The 19,837-nt window shown below is 40.0% G+C and overlaps 1 protein-coding gene across 1 annotated transcript in view; it reads right to left on the reverse strand.

Annotated features, from left to right (window-relative positions):
• The window catches only part of LOC118832811 (connector enhancer of kinase suppressor of ras 2-like), a 566,603-nt gene that overhangs the window by 52,718 nt on the left and 494,048 nt on the right, over positions 1-19,837 (reverse strand). The window contains exons 16-18 of the mRNA XM_036740170.1: positions 14,514-14,562; positions 12,090-12,265; positions 8,787-8,860 (exon numbers count right to left, since the gene is read on the reverse strand). Of these exons, the coding sequence (XP_036596065.1) occupies positions 8,787-8,860; positions 12,090-12,265; positions 14,514-14,562 (299 nt within the window). The remainder of the gene's footprint in view (positions 1-8,786; positions 8,861-12,089; positions 12,266-14,513; positions 14,563-19,837) is intronic.

Here is a 19,837-nt window from a genome sequence, read left to right on the forward strand (position 1 = left end):
CTGATGGGATCCACTAGGTGGCAGAAATTGGCTTAGAAAACCCCAAAGCTTCCAGGGCAAGGGGCAATTTTTGAGCAGAACACATGGGGTTTAGGGTGGACTATTGGACATGTAATTCATGAGATTGCTGATTCCTTTGACAATTCAGTGACCTACTTCTTATGGCAGGTAGTCTAGGACCCCCTCCCATGGGGATTCCAGCACTCCTCTCTGCCTGTCATATGGTCAAAAGTATGTAAGTAGAAGCAAAAAATTGAAAAATGCCACACCTAAGGTGACACCAAAAGCACATTAACTAGGCCACAGGATCCTTCTTAAGGCTGAAAGGGACCTCCAGAGTCATCTAGTCTGAGCCCTTTATTTTACTGATTAGAAAACTGAGGCCCAGAGAGTCACGTGATCTGCCCAAAGTCCCAGAATTCCAAGCCACCTCCTCCAACTCCACTGTCAGTCCTCTTTCCACTGAACCCTGCTGCCTTGTAACTCCTATTATAATTCTGTTGATGAGGTAGCATGAGGCCATCTGGGATGTCTATTGAGTATGCTTGAGAATGAGTGTTTGACTGATAAGTATTTTTTAAACATGATTTCAAATGTTTCACCTGTCTTTTCCAGGTGATCATACATAAATCCAGCAGTCTTGCCTTGTATCTTTTCCTGATAATGAACATACGATTTCTTTACCTCACTTTCTTTACCATACCTCTAAGCTGACCAGCCACCTATTGTCTGTTTCAGATATTTGTCCAATCTTTCTCATCTTGGATTTAACCAGGTAATATCATGTAAAGTCCTTTAGGTTTGCTTTAGAAACAAATATGATGGCTATCTGTGTTTATTTTCAGAAACTTATTTCTCATGAAATATATATATGAGTATATGTATGTAAATGTATGCATACATGTATATATTTAGTGATAGAAGAGAACTTAGAACTCATCAATTCAACTACTTCAATTAACGGATGAGGACTTTGGGACAGGACTGGGGGTTTGGCCCCACATGACCAAGACCAGGAGCAAAGGGTAGAAGTTTCAGAGAGGCATGTTTAGATTCAATGGAAAGGAAACTGTCCTAACAATCAAACCCGTACAAAATTGGAATGAGTTTCAAGGCTAACAGTGGAGGAAGACATGTGGTATGCCTGATAACTAGGGAGAGCCTTGTCGCTTGACAAACCAACCCAAACTGGCATCAATAAAAAGTCAACCAAGCGATGCTTTTTTCAGTGAAAGGTATTATGTTTACAAGTTTAAGATAGTGTTGATTCTAAGCAAAAATGTTGAGAACTCGGTTGCTCATTCCCAAGTTTCATGAATGAGGAATCACAGAATTGGAAGAAACCTTGGAGACTATTTAGTCTAAGGGATACCTGAACAAGAATTGGCTGTCCCATATATGCAACAAATGGTCAGAGAGTCTCTGCTTGAATACTGCCAGTGAGGGGGAGCACTAGCACTGCCCAAGGCAGCACATACTGGATGCCTTACTTTAGAATAAAAACAATCTTTGTCTGTACCTCTTTTTATTCACTTTTATTGAATCTGGGACCAAACTGATGACTAAACAACATGGCATTGAAGAAAGTATGTGTATGCATACATGACTCTATTTATCTGTATGTACATACATAGCTTGGAAGTGTTAAGACCATATGGAAAAATGTGTTGGACTCAGATCAAGGAGATCTGGGTCTGCATCCCTCCTCTAATTTTACTAGCAGTGACCATAGGCAAGACATTCAACTTCTCTGAACCTTAGTTTCCTTATCTGTTATCCCTTGCCCCCTTGTCCTATAGCCAATTGCACCTAGTCAAAACTTAATCTGGACAGCTTGCTTTTATTCATGTGCAGCTGAATGGAGCTGGAAAATAATTATGAAACTGTCTTGATTGGGGCCACTACACACATATACTACATAATCTCAACTGATCTCTCATTGCAGCAAGGCAATCTTTTTACACTTCCCTAATTGATTCATCATACTTTAATCACAGTGGCTCTCCCAAACATTTTCATCTGTCCTCAGTCCTCCCAAGGCACTCCCTTCCCCTACCCTGCCTCTCAGCTGAGAACCTTGCCTCATATTTCGTGGAAAAATTGAAACCATTCACCAAATGCTCCTTTTGCCTTTCTTCTTCTTACATCACTTAAACATCTTCGCTCATTATCCCCTCCTTCACCCCTGTCTCAAAGGAACAGGCAGCCCTTCTCCTTGCCAAGGCAAACCTCTGGACATGCACCTTTGATCTCATATCCTCTTATCTTTCCACCAGATTGCCCTCTCGGTCATCCTCACACTTTCTAATATTGACTCTCTCCCTTTCTACTGGCTTCTTCCCCGCTGCCTACAAACACACACACACACACACACACACACACACACACACACATACACATTTCCATCACCCGCAAACTACCCTTACTTGGTCCAATTATCCTCAATAGTTTTCATCCTGTACTTCCTGTCCCCTTCTTGGGAAAGCTATCTACATGAGGTGCTGCCATTTCCTAGCCTCTCACTTCTAACTCCTCTCTAATCTGGCTTCTGCTCTCTCCAAAGTTATCAATGATCACTTAATTCACAAATCTAATAAATGTCCTTTTCTTGGACTTCATTCTTCTTGACTTCTCTGCAACTTTGGACACTGGTGATCAGCCTCCCCTCCTGGATCCTCTCTCCTCTCCTGGGTCTCTTCCTGCTTGTCTCACCCTTCCTCAATCTCCTTTGCTGGATCCTATTGCAGGTCATGCTCGTTAACAGTGAATATTCCTCCAGGCTCTGTCCTGGGCTCTCTTCTCTTTTCTGTCTATTCCATCTCACTTGGGAGATCTGATCAGCTACTGTGGGTTCAACTTGCACCTCTACACAGATGATTCCTAGATCTTTTGATCCAGCCCTAATCTCTCATCAATTGCTGCTTAGACATTGTGAATTGGATGTCCCATGGGCACCTCAAATTCAACATGTTTAAAATAGAAGTCATCTTTTCCTACAAACCCTCCCCACTTCCCATCTTTCCTATTACTGTCCAGGGTACAATCACCCTCCCAGTCATCCTGGCTCACAATCTGGATGTCACCCTTGACTTTATACTCTCACTGCACATCCAGCCTGTTGTCCAATCTTGTTATTTTAGCCTTCATAATATCTCTCTTGTATTTGGCCCATTCTCTTTACTCACATAGCCGCTACCTTTGTACAGATCCTTGCCACCCATCTCCTAGAATAATACAATATGTTTCTCTTTGGTTTCCCACTCTGATCCATCCTCCACTTAGCTGTCAAAGTTTTTGTTTTCCCTAAAATGCAGGTTTGCCCATGGCACCGACCCTTCTCCTACCTCAATAAAGTCCAGTGGCTCCAAATTATTTCTAGGATAAAGTCCTCCGTATAGCATTTAAAGCCCTTTGCCACCTTCCTACCTTTCCAGTTTTCTGACACTTTTGCCCCCTTTGTGTCTTCTATGATTCAGTTACTTGCTTTTCCTCACACATAATACTGCATCTTCTGCTTCCGTGCATTTCTCTTCATCATTTTCTCATACCTGGAATGCTCTCCCTCCTCACCTCTGATTCCAAGCTTCATTCAAGACTCAGCTCTGACCCATTTTCCCCTCCCCCCTAACCCCTGCCCTTTAAGATTCTTTCCATTTGCACTGATCTAGATCTACGTACAGACGTACATACCTTTGTGCATGGCTTCTGTCTCTGCTTTAGAATGTGAGCTCCTTGAGGCCAGGGACCTTTTCCCACCTTTCTTTGTATTCCAAGCACTTAGCAGGTGCCTAATTAATGCTTATTGACTGACTGAATCTCAAAGGGTTACTACAAGAAACCCAATAATAGCATGCTCCAGGTAAGATTTCTCAAATGTTTTCTACTCAGTTTGTGACTTGGGTAGTAATAGAAATTGTTTCATTCAATAGTTTCTCCTCTCTACCACCGACCTCAATTTCAGAAAGAAAGCGCTCGTTTTCTTTTCAAAAGGACTATCATTCCTTTCCCCTTTTCAGTTAATTAGAAGAAAGCCATACAACCTCTGACTTTTTACCTGGCTCTCTTCCATCTTCTGTGCTTAATGTTATGTGCTCAGTTATTTGGTACTTTTGGATCCTGAAAACGATTTGATTTGATGGTGGTATTCTGCTTTCAAGAAGACAGAACTGATGTGTTTTCTTATGTTTTCTATCTAATCTTTTTACATTTCACATGTTCATTTTCACATATTCTTTCTAGAGTTACCAGAGCTCATCCTAATGATAATCACTGGCTTCTAGTATAATGAGAAAAAGTTTGTGAAAATCTTTACAACTGGCATATCCTTTTTTGTACCTGTAGCCACAGCACCCAGAACAGTGACTGGCATGGAGGAGACATGGATCAGGTGTGCTGTTCATATGATATGAAATATCTAGGTGAAAACTTTTGAAATTCAATTAAAATTCAAGACATCCTCAAAATGGGTTCATGATTTAGGAATAAAGGCTGATACTATAAGCAATTTGGGAGAGCAAGGAATAGTTTACCTATCAGAAGAATTCACAACACAACAAGAGATAGGGAGCATTACAAAATGCAAAATGGATAATTTTGATTATGTTAAATTGAAAAGTTTTTGTATAAACAAAGCCAATGCAACAAACATTAGGAGGGAAGCAGCAAATTAGGAGAAAATCTTTACAACCAGTGTCTCTGATAAAGGCCTCATATCTAAAATATACAGGGAACTAAGACAAATTCATAGGAATACAAGTCATTCCCCAATTGAGAAATGGTCCAAGGATATGAAACAGGCAGTTTTCAGAGGAAGGAATAAAGATATGTATAGGCATATAAAAATGCTCTAAATCACTTGATTAGAGAAATGCAAATCAAAACAACTCTTAGGTACCACATCTCTCCTGTCATATTGGCTAACATGACAAAACAGGAAAACGATAAATGCTGGAGAGGATGCGGGAAAATTGGAACATTGTTACATTGCTGGTGGAGTTGTGAACTGATCCAGCCATTCTGGAGAGCAATTTGGAACTATGCCCAAAGGGCTATAAAAATGTGCATACCCTTTGACCCAGTAATGCCACTTCTAGGGCTGTATCCCAAAGAGATCACGCAAGTGGGAAAGGGACCTGTATGTACAAAAATATTTATGGCTGCTCTTTTTTGTGGTAGCAAAAAAACTGGAAATCAAGGGGATGCCCATTAATTGGGGAATGGCTGAACAAGTTGTGGTATATGAATGTAATGGAATACTATTGTGTTATAAGAAATGGGGACGATATGGACTTCATAGTAACCTGGAAAGACCTACACGATATGATGCTGAGTGAGAGGAGCAGAACCAGGAGAACATTGTACACAACCACAGACACATTGATTCTGTGATAACTAACTTTGATAGACTTGGCTCTTCTCAGCCATACAAGGTTCAAAGACAGCTCCAAAGGACTCATAATGGAAAGAGCTATCTACAACCAGAGAAAGAACTGTGGAGTCTGAATGCACATTGAAGCAAACTATTTTCTCTCTCTTTTTTTCTCTTCTTTTTTGGTTTTGTTTCTTCTTTCCCATGATTCATTCCATTGGTCATAACTCTTATTTACAACTTGACTATCGTGTAAATAAGTTTAATGTGAAGGTATATGTAGAACATCTATTGGATTCCATGCTGTCTTGGGTGGGGGGAAGGGGAAGAAAATTTGGAACTCAAAAACATGTGGAACTGAGTGTTATAAACTAAAAATAAAAAAATCTAAAAAAATGAAAAGGTGCGAATAGGTTACAATCTGCACTGATAAAGCAAGTACCTTTGTTGAGAGGATTACAGCTTTGTAACCTGAGAATGTCCTGTGCTCCATGTCTTCCTGGATGCACCACAGAATCAAACCAACTAATATTTTTCAGTCTCTTGAAGAAATTGGTAGGGGGCTTGTGTTTGTGTATGTAGAGGGGCACAGTTTCTTTTCTGAGCCATGGAGATTGATAGATGGAGACCAAAGCAACCCTGGTTGGTTTTTTAATCTAGTATGAGTATGTATGTATGTATGAGAAAGATGAGGATTATTATTATTAATAACATTAATATAGTGCTTTAAAGTTTGCGGCGAAGCACTTTGTATATGTCATTTCATTGTACCTTCACAATTAACTTTTTTTGTAATTTATTATTTTTCCCCAATTAATGTAAAAACAATTTTAACATTTAAAAAAATTTGAGTTCCAAATTCTCTCCCTTACTCCCTCCTCTACCCCCCTACCTTGAGAAGGCAAACAATTTGACATAGGTTATATATGTGTAGTCATGCAAAACACATTTCCATGTAAGTCATGTGCAACAAACTTTTGAGACAGGTGCTGCTATTATTAAATTCTACATTGTATTTATAAAAAAAATAAAATTCAAGACATCCTGCTTCCATAATGTTGACCATCTGGATACCTGGAAACATACAGATAATGAACTGAATGTATCTGTTTTTCTGTTTTTGGTTGTTCTAGAAACAAAGCAGCAACAAAAAAACCTAGAGGGCACAGTAAAGCAGCTGGAAAAGTTCACATGAAAACATCTGGATTATGCCTTTGCGATCAGGCATAAATACATGAACCATTCAGGAGAAATGGTTATCTTGTTGAAGAAGTCTGGGGATGGAAACAATACCTTTCTTAGCAGTCTAGTCAGTATGTTTAAATACCACAATGATCAATGGTCCTCCTTACATGAAAACAAAATTCTGCTGCTTTATGAGCCCATTTCCTATTCTCAATCATCTTTCTAATTGTTCAGCATGCTGTTCCAAAAGACCTTCCTACACTTGAACATAACAATTAATTCATAAAGGATTTTGGAACTGTGAAGGGGAAGGATTAGATGTGGGGAAAGGATATGTGGGAAAGGGCTTTAAAAGAAGCTGGAGGAGAGGACAAGGTCAGAGCTGAAGGAAAAAGTGTTGAAGATGAAGGGAAGGATTGGACCAGAAAAGGAAGAAGAGAAGAAGGTGAAGGGCCTGAAGAGGAAAAGAAAAGTCAGGAGCAGGAGTGAAGGATAGATTGGAGAAGAGAGAGACTTGAGAAAGAAAAGCCAATGAGATCATTATTGCAATAGTCCCTGGGAGGGGTGGTAAGTGCCTGACCTTGGGCAAAAGCTGTGTGATGGAGGGAAGGGGATGTATGCAAGAGATGTAGCTGGAGGTGTCGGATTGTAAAAGCACATGAGAGAGGTTAGGGCTAGATGAACAGGTCTAGGAATCATCTACACAGAGATGAAAATTGACCCTATGGGAGATGACGAGATCACCAAGAGAAGTAGTAAAGAGGGAAAAGAGAAAAGTGTATGGGACAGAACCTTGAGAGACACCCACAGTTGGTGGGCATGACAAAGAGGAAGATCTAGTTAAAGATAACTGAGGAATAGATGGACCAGAGAGAGAAGAATCATAAAAACTCATCAAGGAGAGAGTGATCCACAGAATCAAATGCTGCGGAGAGATTAAGAAAGATGAGGATTGAGTGCTATATTCTGTATATGTGCATAGTACTTGACATATAGTGAGCACTTTATAAATGCTTTTCACTGAAGCATTCATTAAGTCACTCATTTAAATGTCTAACCAGTTGTTCCTTAGGCTATTATTTGTGATTTGGGTTCTTGATTTCTAATTTGACCTTCTCCTATCCCTACTGAGATTCCTCAAATCCATTTGATTACTCTTGGTTACTCTATTGGGATATTTTCTTCTGTTCTTCGAGGATATGAACAAGAGAAGGGAAGCAGAATCATGTCTTTTAGATCCATTGCCTGATTACCTGAGAACCCTTGGCAGGGTATGGGAAAGCCAACAAATCATTTGAAGGGCATTGTTCAAGAGTAGACATTCCAGGATGTTAGGTTAGAGATGGAAATATTCTGCTAAGAGAATTTAATTAAGATGACTTTTTTCTCTAGCAAGTGTAAGTAAGAGGTTTTCATTATTTTTCCTTGGATAATTAGGATAGTAATTAAACAAACAAAAAAGCAGATAGTGAGCTAGTTTTACAATGCTTGTTGTATTGTTGTTGTATTAAACCCACTGAATCTGGCAACTGTCAGTTTTAATCCTAACAATACCAACCCAACCAGGTTTTCAAATTATACCAGTGTGGCAAATGGCTATCATTAACTATGCCTTTAGGATAGATCAATTTAGCCTATATTTTGTACTTGGTGCAATATGGCTGAAGTGGAGCTTTAAGTCACAAATAGGTACAGTTTGAACTGCTTACCCTTAGAAATACCTCTCTCTTTCTCAAAGAGCCTCTTTATACAGATTAAATTAAACCTACTACAGCAATAATCTTGACAGGTCATGTGGTATCATGGCATTAACTCCTATAGCATCCTGTGGGGGATGAGGAAGGAGTCTGAAAATCTAGCCCAGACTGAAATTAAGGACATTTTATCTTCTTGGTGAAGAATGAATTTAGTGTTTTCCATTTATTAATGGTTTTCCTGTTTTATTCAGCTTGTTAAAATGGAAGCTAAGGAAATATAAGCTCAAAAGGCAGTGAGTTTTGCTGCTGTATACATTCCATTGAAACGACTTTTTTAAAGCAGAAATGAAAAAATAAGGCCCAGAAGGTCCTGTAAAATGCAACCTATGTGATATTTTCCAGCCCTGAACCAACAATGAAGGCATCTCCATGCAGAAATGGGCTGCAGTGATGGGGAGTTAGTTGCGTTGTCTTTCCTTGCACCCTCTTTTGCCTATTGGGCTACCTAGGGAGTTTGGGGATCTCTTTCTACTTACTATTTCCGTCGGCACTCGCTAGCTCGGTCAATGCGGAATTCAGGTAAACTGATGAATCCCTCGGCTTTTTCGTCCTACCAGAAAAGAAAAGAGAATGTTGAAGAAACATTTTGAACAGAGAAAGCTGGGTGGGCCTAAAAATGAAGGAGAGTATCAGTTATATCACCTGACTCCGAGCCAGGTCACAAATGTGGTAATGAACATATTTTCCTTGACTGTTTATTCAAGAATGCAGCAGCTTACTTAGCATGTACTCGAAACAGCTTTCTGTAAAGTGAATGAACCGTGCATTCATTAAGCCAGTGAGAACAACAATCTCTTCTCTGTTAATGATAACACAGAGTTGCTTCAAAATATGCAAATAACTTTCAACATCTTCTGGGGCATTCAAAGCAGAGATTAACAAACAATACATCAATAAAGACCAGCAGCGACATTACCACTCAGAGCAACACATAAACACATTTCTAAACCATGTTAAATTGGCCAGTACAAAACAACATTTATACACACTAATCATTTTTTATCTCCAAAGTGCTTAAAAAATCTTTACAAATTAATTGGCTCATCATTGCTGGGCAGTAGATAAGTTGTGTTCTCACGTCACAGATGAAAAGTGTGAAGCAGAAAACTTAAATGAGCTTCATGGGGTGGATGTGTGTGTGTGGTATGGGGGAATGGCAGAGACTGGGACAGAGTCTCTTTGTGTAGTGCTGATATAACTGTGTCTTAAGACTTGCTATGAATGACACAAGCCTACTATATTCCAATAGTCTATAGAGCATGGAGGAGTCTGGGCTCTGCAAATCCCTTACACTGTGCTGTGTGGCATCTATGAAGTCATTCAGCCTGAGTTTCTGTTTCTTCAGGGGTATAAAAGACATCATTCTGTGACAGTGAACTTGGAGTTAGAGGTCCTGAATTCAGATCTGTCACTTACTGCCTATGTGACCCAGGGTAACCACTTTTAGCCTTGGTGTCCTCGTCTGCAAAATAAAAGGCTTGGACTAGACAAATTCTGACGTTCCTCCCAACGTTAAATCCTACAACTGAAAGCTTGTTTCCAGACTAAACATTCCTAGTTCTTTCGAGTGTTCCTCATATGAAATTTTTTCCCTTTCGTTGTCTATCCCAGGAACCTTCCCTGGAACATACTTCCATTTAATAAGGTACCTCTTCAAATGCATCAATCTCTTAGAAGTGGAATAACCACTCAAAATGTGCCCCAATCAGGGCAGAATCCAGTAGAATGACAGCCTAGGTTGATCTGGACATTATGCTTCTCTTTATGTAGCCAAAACAGCTACATTAAATTCTTTTCGGGAGCTACATGACAGTGTTGACTTATATTGAGCTTCCAGTCCATTGAAATCCTTAAGCCTTTTTCACATGAACTGCTATGAAGGCATGCTTCCCCCTCATCCCTGTTCTGTACCTTTGCAGCTGATTTTTTAAAATCAGAATGTAGAATTGTATATTTATTTTTGTTAAATTTTGCCTTTCTTCTAGATCATCAAAATGATCTTTTTGGATCCTGATTTTATCCTACAGTATATGAGCTATCCTCCTCACTTCTGTCATTCACCAAATGGATAAGCATATCATTTCTTTCTTTATCCAAGTCACTGATAAAAAGGCAAAATAGTCAAGACAGCTAGGTGGCAGCATAGTGGATAGAGTGCTGGGCTTGGAACTGGAAGACTCATCTTGCTGAGTTCATCTGGCCTCAAATACATCCTAGCTGTGTGACCCTAGGCAAGTCACTTAAGCCTGTTTGCCTCACTTTCCTCATCTTTAAAACAAACTGGAGAAGGAAATGGCAAACCACTCCAGTATCTTTGCCAAGAAATTCTCAAATGGGATCACAAAGAGTGGGTCACAATTGAAACGACTGAACAACAGCAATGACAGAAAACCATGTGGCACACTCCTCTCCAGGATAGTCATTTGTTGGCACCTAACTGAACTAATCTTTCTCTATGCTGTCCACAGGGATATTATAAAGATCTTGTAAAATGCCTTGGTGAAATCCAGATAGACAATGCTTACAGCATAATCTAGCAGTTTAGTTATAAAGGAAGAAGGCTAGTTTGACCAACTCAAATAATCACTGTTTTCCTCCCTGAGCATTCACAAAGAATTCATCTAATAAAGCGTCCTAGAATTTTCTGGGGACCAGCATCAGGGTCTATCTACCTTTATCTCCATCTTGGACAACTGGGATGTCTGTCTGTCTACAGGGGTTTTTTGTACTTTTGTTCTCCAAAGTTCCTAAGAGATCACTCATCATTTCATTCTCTGAACCAGGGAAATAAAGCTCATATTTAGGAATTAACTCCTATATCTCCTCATCTGTCTTGGGCTTCCAAGCTTCTTACCTCTTCTGTCCTGAATGTCATTTTCCTTAATAGCAGAGACGGAAGCAGAGCAGGAGTTGGAGAGTTACTCTTTTGCCCTGCTATCTATTAGGCTACACTAGCTCTTATTCTTTCTTTATCTTTTTCTCTGCTTGGAACAGAACTTGAAAGCCATCTTTGTCCTTAATGCTTTCCCCAGCCGTGGATTCATTGCAGTACTTAGCTCGGTGCCCAGCATAAATGCATGCTGCTTACCTGCTTGCATGTATAGGCTTTAATCTTCCTAACATTCTTACAAACCAATACATGACACTCTTCTGTATTTAGAAAGATCATGGGAGTTTTGATGTGGAAAGGACTTCAAGTCCATTCCCCTTATTTTATAGAGGAGGAAACTGAGGCTCAGACAGGACAAGGACTCTCTCAAGCTCACAAAGATAATGACCCAGGTCCTCTGACTCCAAATCTAGAGCTTCTTCTACAACATCCATATTTATCCTTGGATATGAGAACCTTCTTTCATATTTGTATTTGACTTTTTTTGATGGGGAGATTAGTTTGGCCCTGTGATTTCATCAGTCATTGGATATTTTAGGGTCAGGCTATGCTATTGATAAGATGAAGAAGCAATGGAGAAAAGTAATTTTTTTCCTATTTAATGTAGGCATAAAGCCCGAGAGTAGTATTTTTTCATAATGGGAAAGGTGGGAGTGTTTTTGACTACAGGATATAAATTTTCCCATTTGCGCACCCTCTTTAACGATATTAGTGTCTGTGAATTCTCTTCCAGTAAGAACTGTGTCCTCATTGGCTTGCCTCCTACTATTACATACTGTTAGCAAGCCATTGCTTATGAATTTGTCAGAAATGCCCTTCTCTAATTGAGCCAAGGCTTCTCTGGGCCAAAAGGATTTGAAGGAGATTCTCTCCCTCTATATATACTTACATTTGGGTTGGTATACCAGTAGAGGGACGATTCTTTTAGAATGAACCAGTATTTTCTCCATTTTTGGGTGAAATAGCCTTTGCCATCATTCTTCTTCCACAGCCAGCCTTCGCAGTCTCCATGGCCCAAGTCTTTGCAGGAGATGCGTCTTCGGCTTCCACTGTTCCAAGAACTCCCTGTGAGGTGAAGGAAGACAAGGTAGGAATGAATTCCTATATAGTCAACTTGCTGCCCAGGATAGGGACATAACAGGAGAAAGGCAGCTAAACAAAAAGTATACTACTCTGGTCTTTTAATCACTGCTGGGGTCCTCTTAATCTATCCAATCTAGCCAGCAATACCTGACAACAAATTCTTTTCCACCCAAACAATGGTATCTTTGCAACTGCCAATAAGAATCCACCCACCAACAGAAAGATTCTTTCTTTCCCTAATACTATGGAACAACCTTTGGAAAGAACAGGAGATTAGCAACTACATTCAAGGGTGTATTCCAAAAAAGTTATGTCTGTATAAGAGTCTAAAAACATTCATACAATTGAAAAAATCAACACAGATTTGGACAGAGTTGGTAGTTATTAGGCTGTCCAAATTTTTTTTTTTACTAAAAATAGATTTAGTGTTGTGTTTTTTTTCTCATCTTGCTCCTAGACTGGTTAGTGGCTGGAGCAATTGACTGTTGTGACAAACCCTGCTAGGACAGTTCTTTGCAAAAGGAAGCGATGACTATATAAATACAGTATTCAACTCTGAACCCTGTCAGACTGCTCTGCTGGGCTCCATCACTAACTGAGAGCCAACTGACTCACCAGGTTCATCCACCAAAACATTTTTTAGTTTGAGTTATTATCATGTGTCAGCAAAAGATCTTGACCACAGTCTTTGGGTCAGTAGTTGCATTCATAGGTACTTAGCTTATAAACTATAAGCGTTCCTTTGGAATTTAATTTCAACTGCAGTAGAAGAAAAAACAATAATGCCTGCATTGAATCTACTCTCAGCTCTATGAGAGCCAAAAGAGACTGGGACTCTGCTTGGCAGCAGAATTTGACCCTTTGTTTTCTGAAATTCTAAACATCTTACTTAATAACCATGAAATTTCAGTATCTCTTCTATGAACTGAGTTCTTCCCTGGTGCCTATATCGCTTTTCCTGCAAAGCCTGAGGCAAATTTAATTACAGTATTAGACATTTTCGTTGGAAAAATCCAGTTTATGTTGTTACATTAATTATAATTGTCTTACAGCTGTGCAGCACTGTTAGAAGTGTGTAGCACATTAAATTGCTTTTTTTAACCCTTACTCCAGGGTCCAGTTCATAACAACTGTGCTAACTGCCGCAGAGACCGTAGCACCCTGGGCAACATTCAGAACCTAGAGGCCTTCCCTGCTTGTGTCTTCAGAGACAGGATCAAGCCCACTACTGTGCCAACCCTGCATGTTTCTGATGAAGCCTTTAGGCAGGTGGCAGCAGGGGCTTCTTTACAAAGCAGCAGCAGCCATGTTTTCCCCTGTCCTTGGCTACTTCTTCTAAGCAATCTCTTTTGTCCTTAAGTCTTAGGAGTGCCTTGGTTTGTCTTCGTGAAAGTGCCGGAACATCTCTCTGTTTGGCCGTTGTTTCAATGAGTTAAGAGGACCTTGCTCCATCTTTTTGGACGGTTTGATTCAGGGTGGGGGGTGCTGCCCACAGAGTAGCTGGCTTTCTAAATTATTACCTTAATACAATGACCAATGCTGGTGAGCCACAGACAAATTAGGACTACATAAATGATCTAATCCAGTGAGTCAAATTCAAATAGAAATGGCCCACTCAACCATCCATAAGGATCCCCGCAGGCTGCATATTGATTTAGCTTTTAAAATATAATGTCCTCTATGTTTTATTATATATTTTTCAAATTTTGTTAAATATTTCCCAAATACATTTGAATCTGGTTTGGACTGCATTTGGGAGTGTCGCAGGCTGCATGTGGCCCAGCAGTTGGGCATTTGACACCTCTGATCTAATCCACCCCATTCATTCTTGAGAGGAGAAAACTAAGGCTTAGCAAACCAACTCAAGTGACCCACTTGAAGTTGTGTGACAAGTTAGTGGCAGAGCTGGGATTAGAACCCAAGTGCCTTATGTCATGCTGCTCACCTCCTTTATCCACTAAGCGCTACACAGGCCGCTTGGGATCCCTGGATTGCTTTCCCTGGATTTTAGGTCTGAATATGGACGATGAAGCTTGAGATGACTTATTAAAGTATGACTGTTAAATGGGAAATTAATGATGGGAAGAAATTTTCCTAATTTGAGAAGATTAATCAGAAAACATGCCCCCTTCTACATGTTGAGCATGGCCCTATCTTTGTAAAAGGGGAAAAAAATGAGAACAGATTTTTAAAAAAAATTTGAATACAAAGAATAATTTCTATAATTTACCTCTGGACCATTTCTTGGTTTTTTCTCTCAAGGAAGTGTAGTGGAAAGACTATTAAAAAAGAGAAAATGTGAATTAATAACAGTTCATGCTTCATACAATAGTAATCATACTTATTAAACTATCATATTGTATGTGTTTATAACCATGGTTTTGTTCATCTCTGTCATTTCAAGAAACAGCAAAAAATGAATTTTGAATGGCAGCAGATTTTTAAAGGCATATTCAAAGAGTAACAAGCTAATTATATACAGAAAGAAAGAATCTGCTTTATTGGCTTACATCAGACCCTTCAATGCCTGAAGGTTGTATTTTGCTGATAATGAGCTAATATTTGTATCTGTAAAGCACAGCATAAAAGATTTAGGCAAAACCTTTTCAACGGAGCCCATATACACTCTTCCAGCCTAAGCTGGGATACTAAGGTGAAAAAGCAAAGATTCCTCTAGGTCCTTTCCAGTCCATTTGTTAACCTCTTCTCATTGCTTTATTGTGTTTCTCTAATAAATGGTGTTATTAGCAAAAGAACACCATTTTACATTTGAATAGCACTGTATATAAAGTGTCTGATATGTTTTCAAATCATTCTCTCATTTATTCTCTTATTTATCTTCACAATGGCCCTGGGGAGGAAGGACAGGATGATGATGATTATCTCCATTTCACAGATGAGAAAACTGAGGCCTACACAGTAAGTTAGTGGCAGGAGATGGAGGACTAGATATTTCCCTCGATCTTCATGACCTCTCAGACCTCTCCAAAATAAGAATTATACACAAGAGGCAGAGCAATTCAAACTATTTCCAGTTTAAGATACCATGTACCCTAAAGAGAAACCACAGAAGGGAATAGCATAAATCTATTCTGAAGAACAAAGGAACTCAAAATGCAACCCAAAGTGACATACTGTGCAAATCTGAGCCTAATTATTGGTGAAAAAGATGGGCATTCAATAAAAAAGAGGCATTTGAAACATTCCTATAAAAACCAGACTGAGGAGATTATTTGCTTTGCCAACAGAAATATCAGAAAGGTAAGCAAAACTAACAACCATGAAAGGTGTCGGTGATCCTGTTCCTTCCTGTCTTCTCCAGCAGATTGTCCCCTCCATCAACCTTACTTTCTCATTTACCTTCAGTCTCTCCCTGTCTAATGGCTCCTTCCCAACTATAAACTATAAACTTCCCAACTATAAACACATCCATGTCTCCCCCATCCTCAAAAAAGTCTCATTTGATCCATCCATTCCTGCTATGATCCCATTTCTCTTCTCTCTTTTGTGGCTAAACCCTTTGAGAAGACAGTCTACAACCGAAGAATTCACTTCCTTTCCTCTTATTTCTTAAGTCTCTACAATCTGTCTTCCAACTTCATTAATGAATGTTTCCAAAGTAATTGCCAAGTCCAATGGCCTTTTCTTGGTCCTCATCCTTGTTGCCCTCCCTGCAGTCTTTGACACTGTCGATCGCCCTATTCTCTCTAGGTTTTCCTGACAGTACTCTTTCCTGGGTCTCCTCCAAGCTGTATGAACACTCCTCGGTATCCCCTGCTGATTCATCATCCAGTTCACACCTGTTACTGTAGGTGTCTCCAGGGTTCTGTCCTGGGCCACCTTCTCTCGCTATACTATTTTACTTAGCTATGTCAGCAGTTCTCATGGATTCAATTATCATCTCTCTGCTGATGATTTTCAGATCTACTTAGCCAGTCCTAACCTCTCTGCTGACCTCAACTCTCATATCTGTAACTGCCTTTTAGATATCTTGAACTGGGTGTCTTCTAGCCAACTTAAACTTAACACGACCAAGACTGAACTCCTTATCTTTGTTCCCAAGCCTTCCCCCTTCCAAACTTGTGTATTGCTGCTGAGGGTACCACTCTCCTCCCAGTCACCCAGGCTCACAACCTTGGTGCCATCCTTGACTCTGCACTCCTCAACACTCATGTCCAATCTGTTGCCAAGGCCTGTCAACTTTACATTTGCAACCTCTCTCCTATGTGCCTCCTTCTCTCCTCTGATACTGCCACCACCCTGGTAAAGACTCTCATTATGCCTAGAATATTGCACTAGTCTACTGATTGGTCTCCCTGCCTTTTAAGTCTCTACACATTCCAGTCCAGCCTCTACTTGGCTGTTAAATTGACCTTCTTAGCACAAGTATACCTTGTGTACTTGGAGGGTTACACCTTATTCCCCTTCACATATTCTGGGATCTAGTGGGTCTGGTTTCCTTGCAGTTCATCTCTTTCTCATGGGCTCCCTGGCTTCCTTTAGATCTCAGCTAAAATTCAACCTTCTCCAAGAAGCCTTTCCCAATCCCCCTTAATTCTTGTGCCTTATCTCCAGTTTATGCTGTAAATATATTGTTTGTAGATAGTTGTTTGCATGCTGTTTTCACCATTAGACTGTGAGCTCCTTGATTTTCTTTTGTCTTTCTTTGTATCTCCAGCTCTTAGCACAGTGCCTAGCACTGTACAAGGCACTTAGTAAGTGCTCATTGACAAAGTAACAACAGAGAGACCATTAAGCGTTTTGTTTCTAAAAGCCTGCAAGGGGAAATGGGTAAAAATGTAACTTAAATGGAAAAACTGATGGTATAGAATAGGCTTGAAATAACATCGACTAAACTTCACCACACTTGACCTACAGGTGAATCAACATTAAACTGCAGAATGGGAGGACATCTAAAAGTGGAGAAGGAAGATCAAAGGGCATGTGTGACATACCCTAATCAAAGCGATGGCAAACCAGAAAGGGAAGATAGCTCCTGTAGTCTCTCAAAGGGGAGGGAGCTTATGGGAGAAAGGGTGGTGTGGTAAAGGGGAGAGTGATTGAAAGCAGGGGAAAGAAAGAGGGAAATCTCAATTCAGTGGTGGTGGGGGTCTTGCTGAAGAAAACTTCCATGGGAGAAGGGAGACATTCTATAATGGGAGATTGGGACCTTGCAATGAACATAATCTGCACAGATATAGTGCTTAGGGAGGCCACAGCCTCTGAGAGAATTGCGCCTCCATGGACAGCATCCTGCCTCAGGGGAAGAAGAATCAGAGCTCTTGGGGATAAATGACAGCCAGAAAAGTGTGAGGGCATGCACCTAGAGAGGAAATTTCATGGGAAATGGGAAAAAAAGATCATGGGGAAGGTAGGGGCTCATAATAAGTTACATGATTAGGGACATAGAAAAATTTCTATCATGGGGCATTGCTTCTATCCTCTCCTCTCTCTCTCTCTCTCTCTCTCTCTCTCTCTCTCTCCCCTTCTCCCTCTCTCTCCCTCCCTCTCTACCTCCATCCATGAATTGCTATTTCTAAAAGTAAGGCACAAGTGGGGAGGGGAAAGGGCATAAGATCTATAAAGCAATTAACTAACACAGAGATTCAAAAGAGAGGCCTTACAAATTTAATATTTTAAATCCATGCAGAATATAGAGACAAAAGAAAGAAAGAATCAGAGTATAAGACCCTAGAATAGACTGAAAACAACCAATGAAGAGAATGAGGGAAATAAATCTTTGGCCTACCCTGGCCAATTCGCAGTTTCTAAAAGATAATTCTCTCTCTCTCTCTCTCTCTCTCTCTCTCTCTCTCTCTCTCTCTCTTTCTCTCTCTGGGCTTGGTAAGATTGGAGCTGAGTCTTGACAAAATCTAGGGAGTAAGTGGAACCTAAGAAGCAGAGCTGAGGGGGAAGAGAATTCTAGGCACAGGGGACAGCCACAGCAAAGGTGTGAAGCCTTTCTTTGTTCTCCTAGTAGGCACTTAATAAATGCTTGTTGACTGACTGACCTTCATTTCAAGACTAGCCCTACCTTCATTCATGATTCAAGGAAGTATTTGGCATATTCTGGCCAACTTTCCTAGTCTATAATCTGACTTCAGAAAAGCAATGAATTAGTCATATTACTTCATGACCTGGTTTCCTTGAATAATTAGGAGTCAGTATATATTGGTATATTTAGTTATGTTTCCTGAAAATGGGAGATTATTCCAAGTCCACACATAATACCTTAGATATAGAATCAACAGGCACTTTCCTATCACTATTTCTTTAGTGATACCCCAAAAACCTTTGAAGAAATGATTGAAATATATATTATTCTTTTCATCTCCAAAGTCCTGCATCCATGAACTGGCTGCTTCCTGGCAAATGTTTGCTAACGGCTAATTTACCGCTTTCTGTTCATGGTTAGGCCACCTGCTCTTGCATCAATCAGTCTATACTCAGGGAATAGAAGCCCATTCTAATATTATCCTCAAACAGTTAAGAAGCTAAATCTGCTGCTAAAATATATGTGTGTGTATTTATACACAAGCAGACAAGTATCATACTCCAAAGTAAAAAAGAAATGAGTTTTGGATTATCTGACTCATGTCCCCCTTCCTCTACTAACATGGATTAGCAAATGTGACTATACAGTCAGGGCCAGATGTTCAGAGACATTCTGATGGGAAAATTTTGTTTTAGGCCAAGAGTGGAAAATAATGAAAAGAGAATGCTTTCTCGGATTAAACATTCTTCTAGCTTGCCCTGAAATTTGAGACCAAAAATGCTGGGAAAGCTAGTCCATTTTTGTTCAGTCATTTCAGTCATGTCTGACTTTTCATGCCCCCATCTGGGATTTTCTTGGCAAAGGTACTGGAGCTGTTCACGATTTTCTTCTCTAACTTATTTTGCAGATGAGGAAACTGAGGCAAACAGGGTTAAGTGACTTGCCTAGAGTTGCACAGCTAGTAAGTGTCTGAGGCCAGCTTTGAACTCAAATCTTCCTGACTCCAGGCATAGCACTCTATCTGCTGTGCCCCCTAGCTGCTGTAAGCTAGTCCATAGGGAAATATTGTGAGGGAAGAGACAAAATAAGCAAAATGGCATTAGCATGACTGAGAAGAGAGGGCATATGTAGGAAATCCCAGTGGATGGTACTACTGTCAGCCTCTGGCTAAGATGCAAGCTCAAACCTTGAGCAACTTTAAGTAGGTATGTAAGTGGGGGCAAAGCCCAGACTTCACCCAGAGTCTCATTACTTTGGTTGTATCTCCCATTCTGAGTAATAACAATGTACAGAAAGGAAGTGATTATAATTTTCATTATTTAATGATGAAATTGCCAGGGGAAGAGACTTGGAAAACACCAGGACTTTATGAATGCAGAAGCTGATTTCTGATTGAATGTGAAGGAGACAAGACTCATTTACCATTGGTAGGCATAGATGAGCACACAAAAGACTGAGAGACATTGAACTGGTAAAAAGCAAAAGACAAAGGCAATATTTAATTGTATTTTAGCTCCTTTCCAAATGTAGAGAGACAGCTGTGGTGTAGTGGCTGGAGA

This window comes from Trichosurus vulpecula, chromosome X (genome assembly GCF_011100635.1).
Source record: "Trichosurus vulpecula isolate mTriVul1 chromosome X, mTriVul1.pri, whole genome shotgun sequence".
Classification (NCBI taxonomy): Eukaryota; Metazoa; Chordata; class Mammalia; order Diprotodontia; family Phalangeridae; genus Trichosurus; species Trichosurus vulpecula.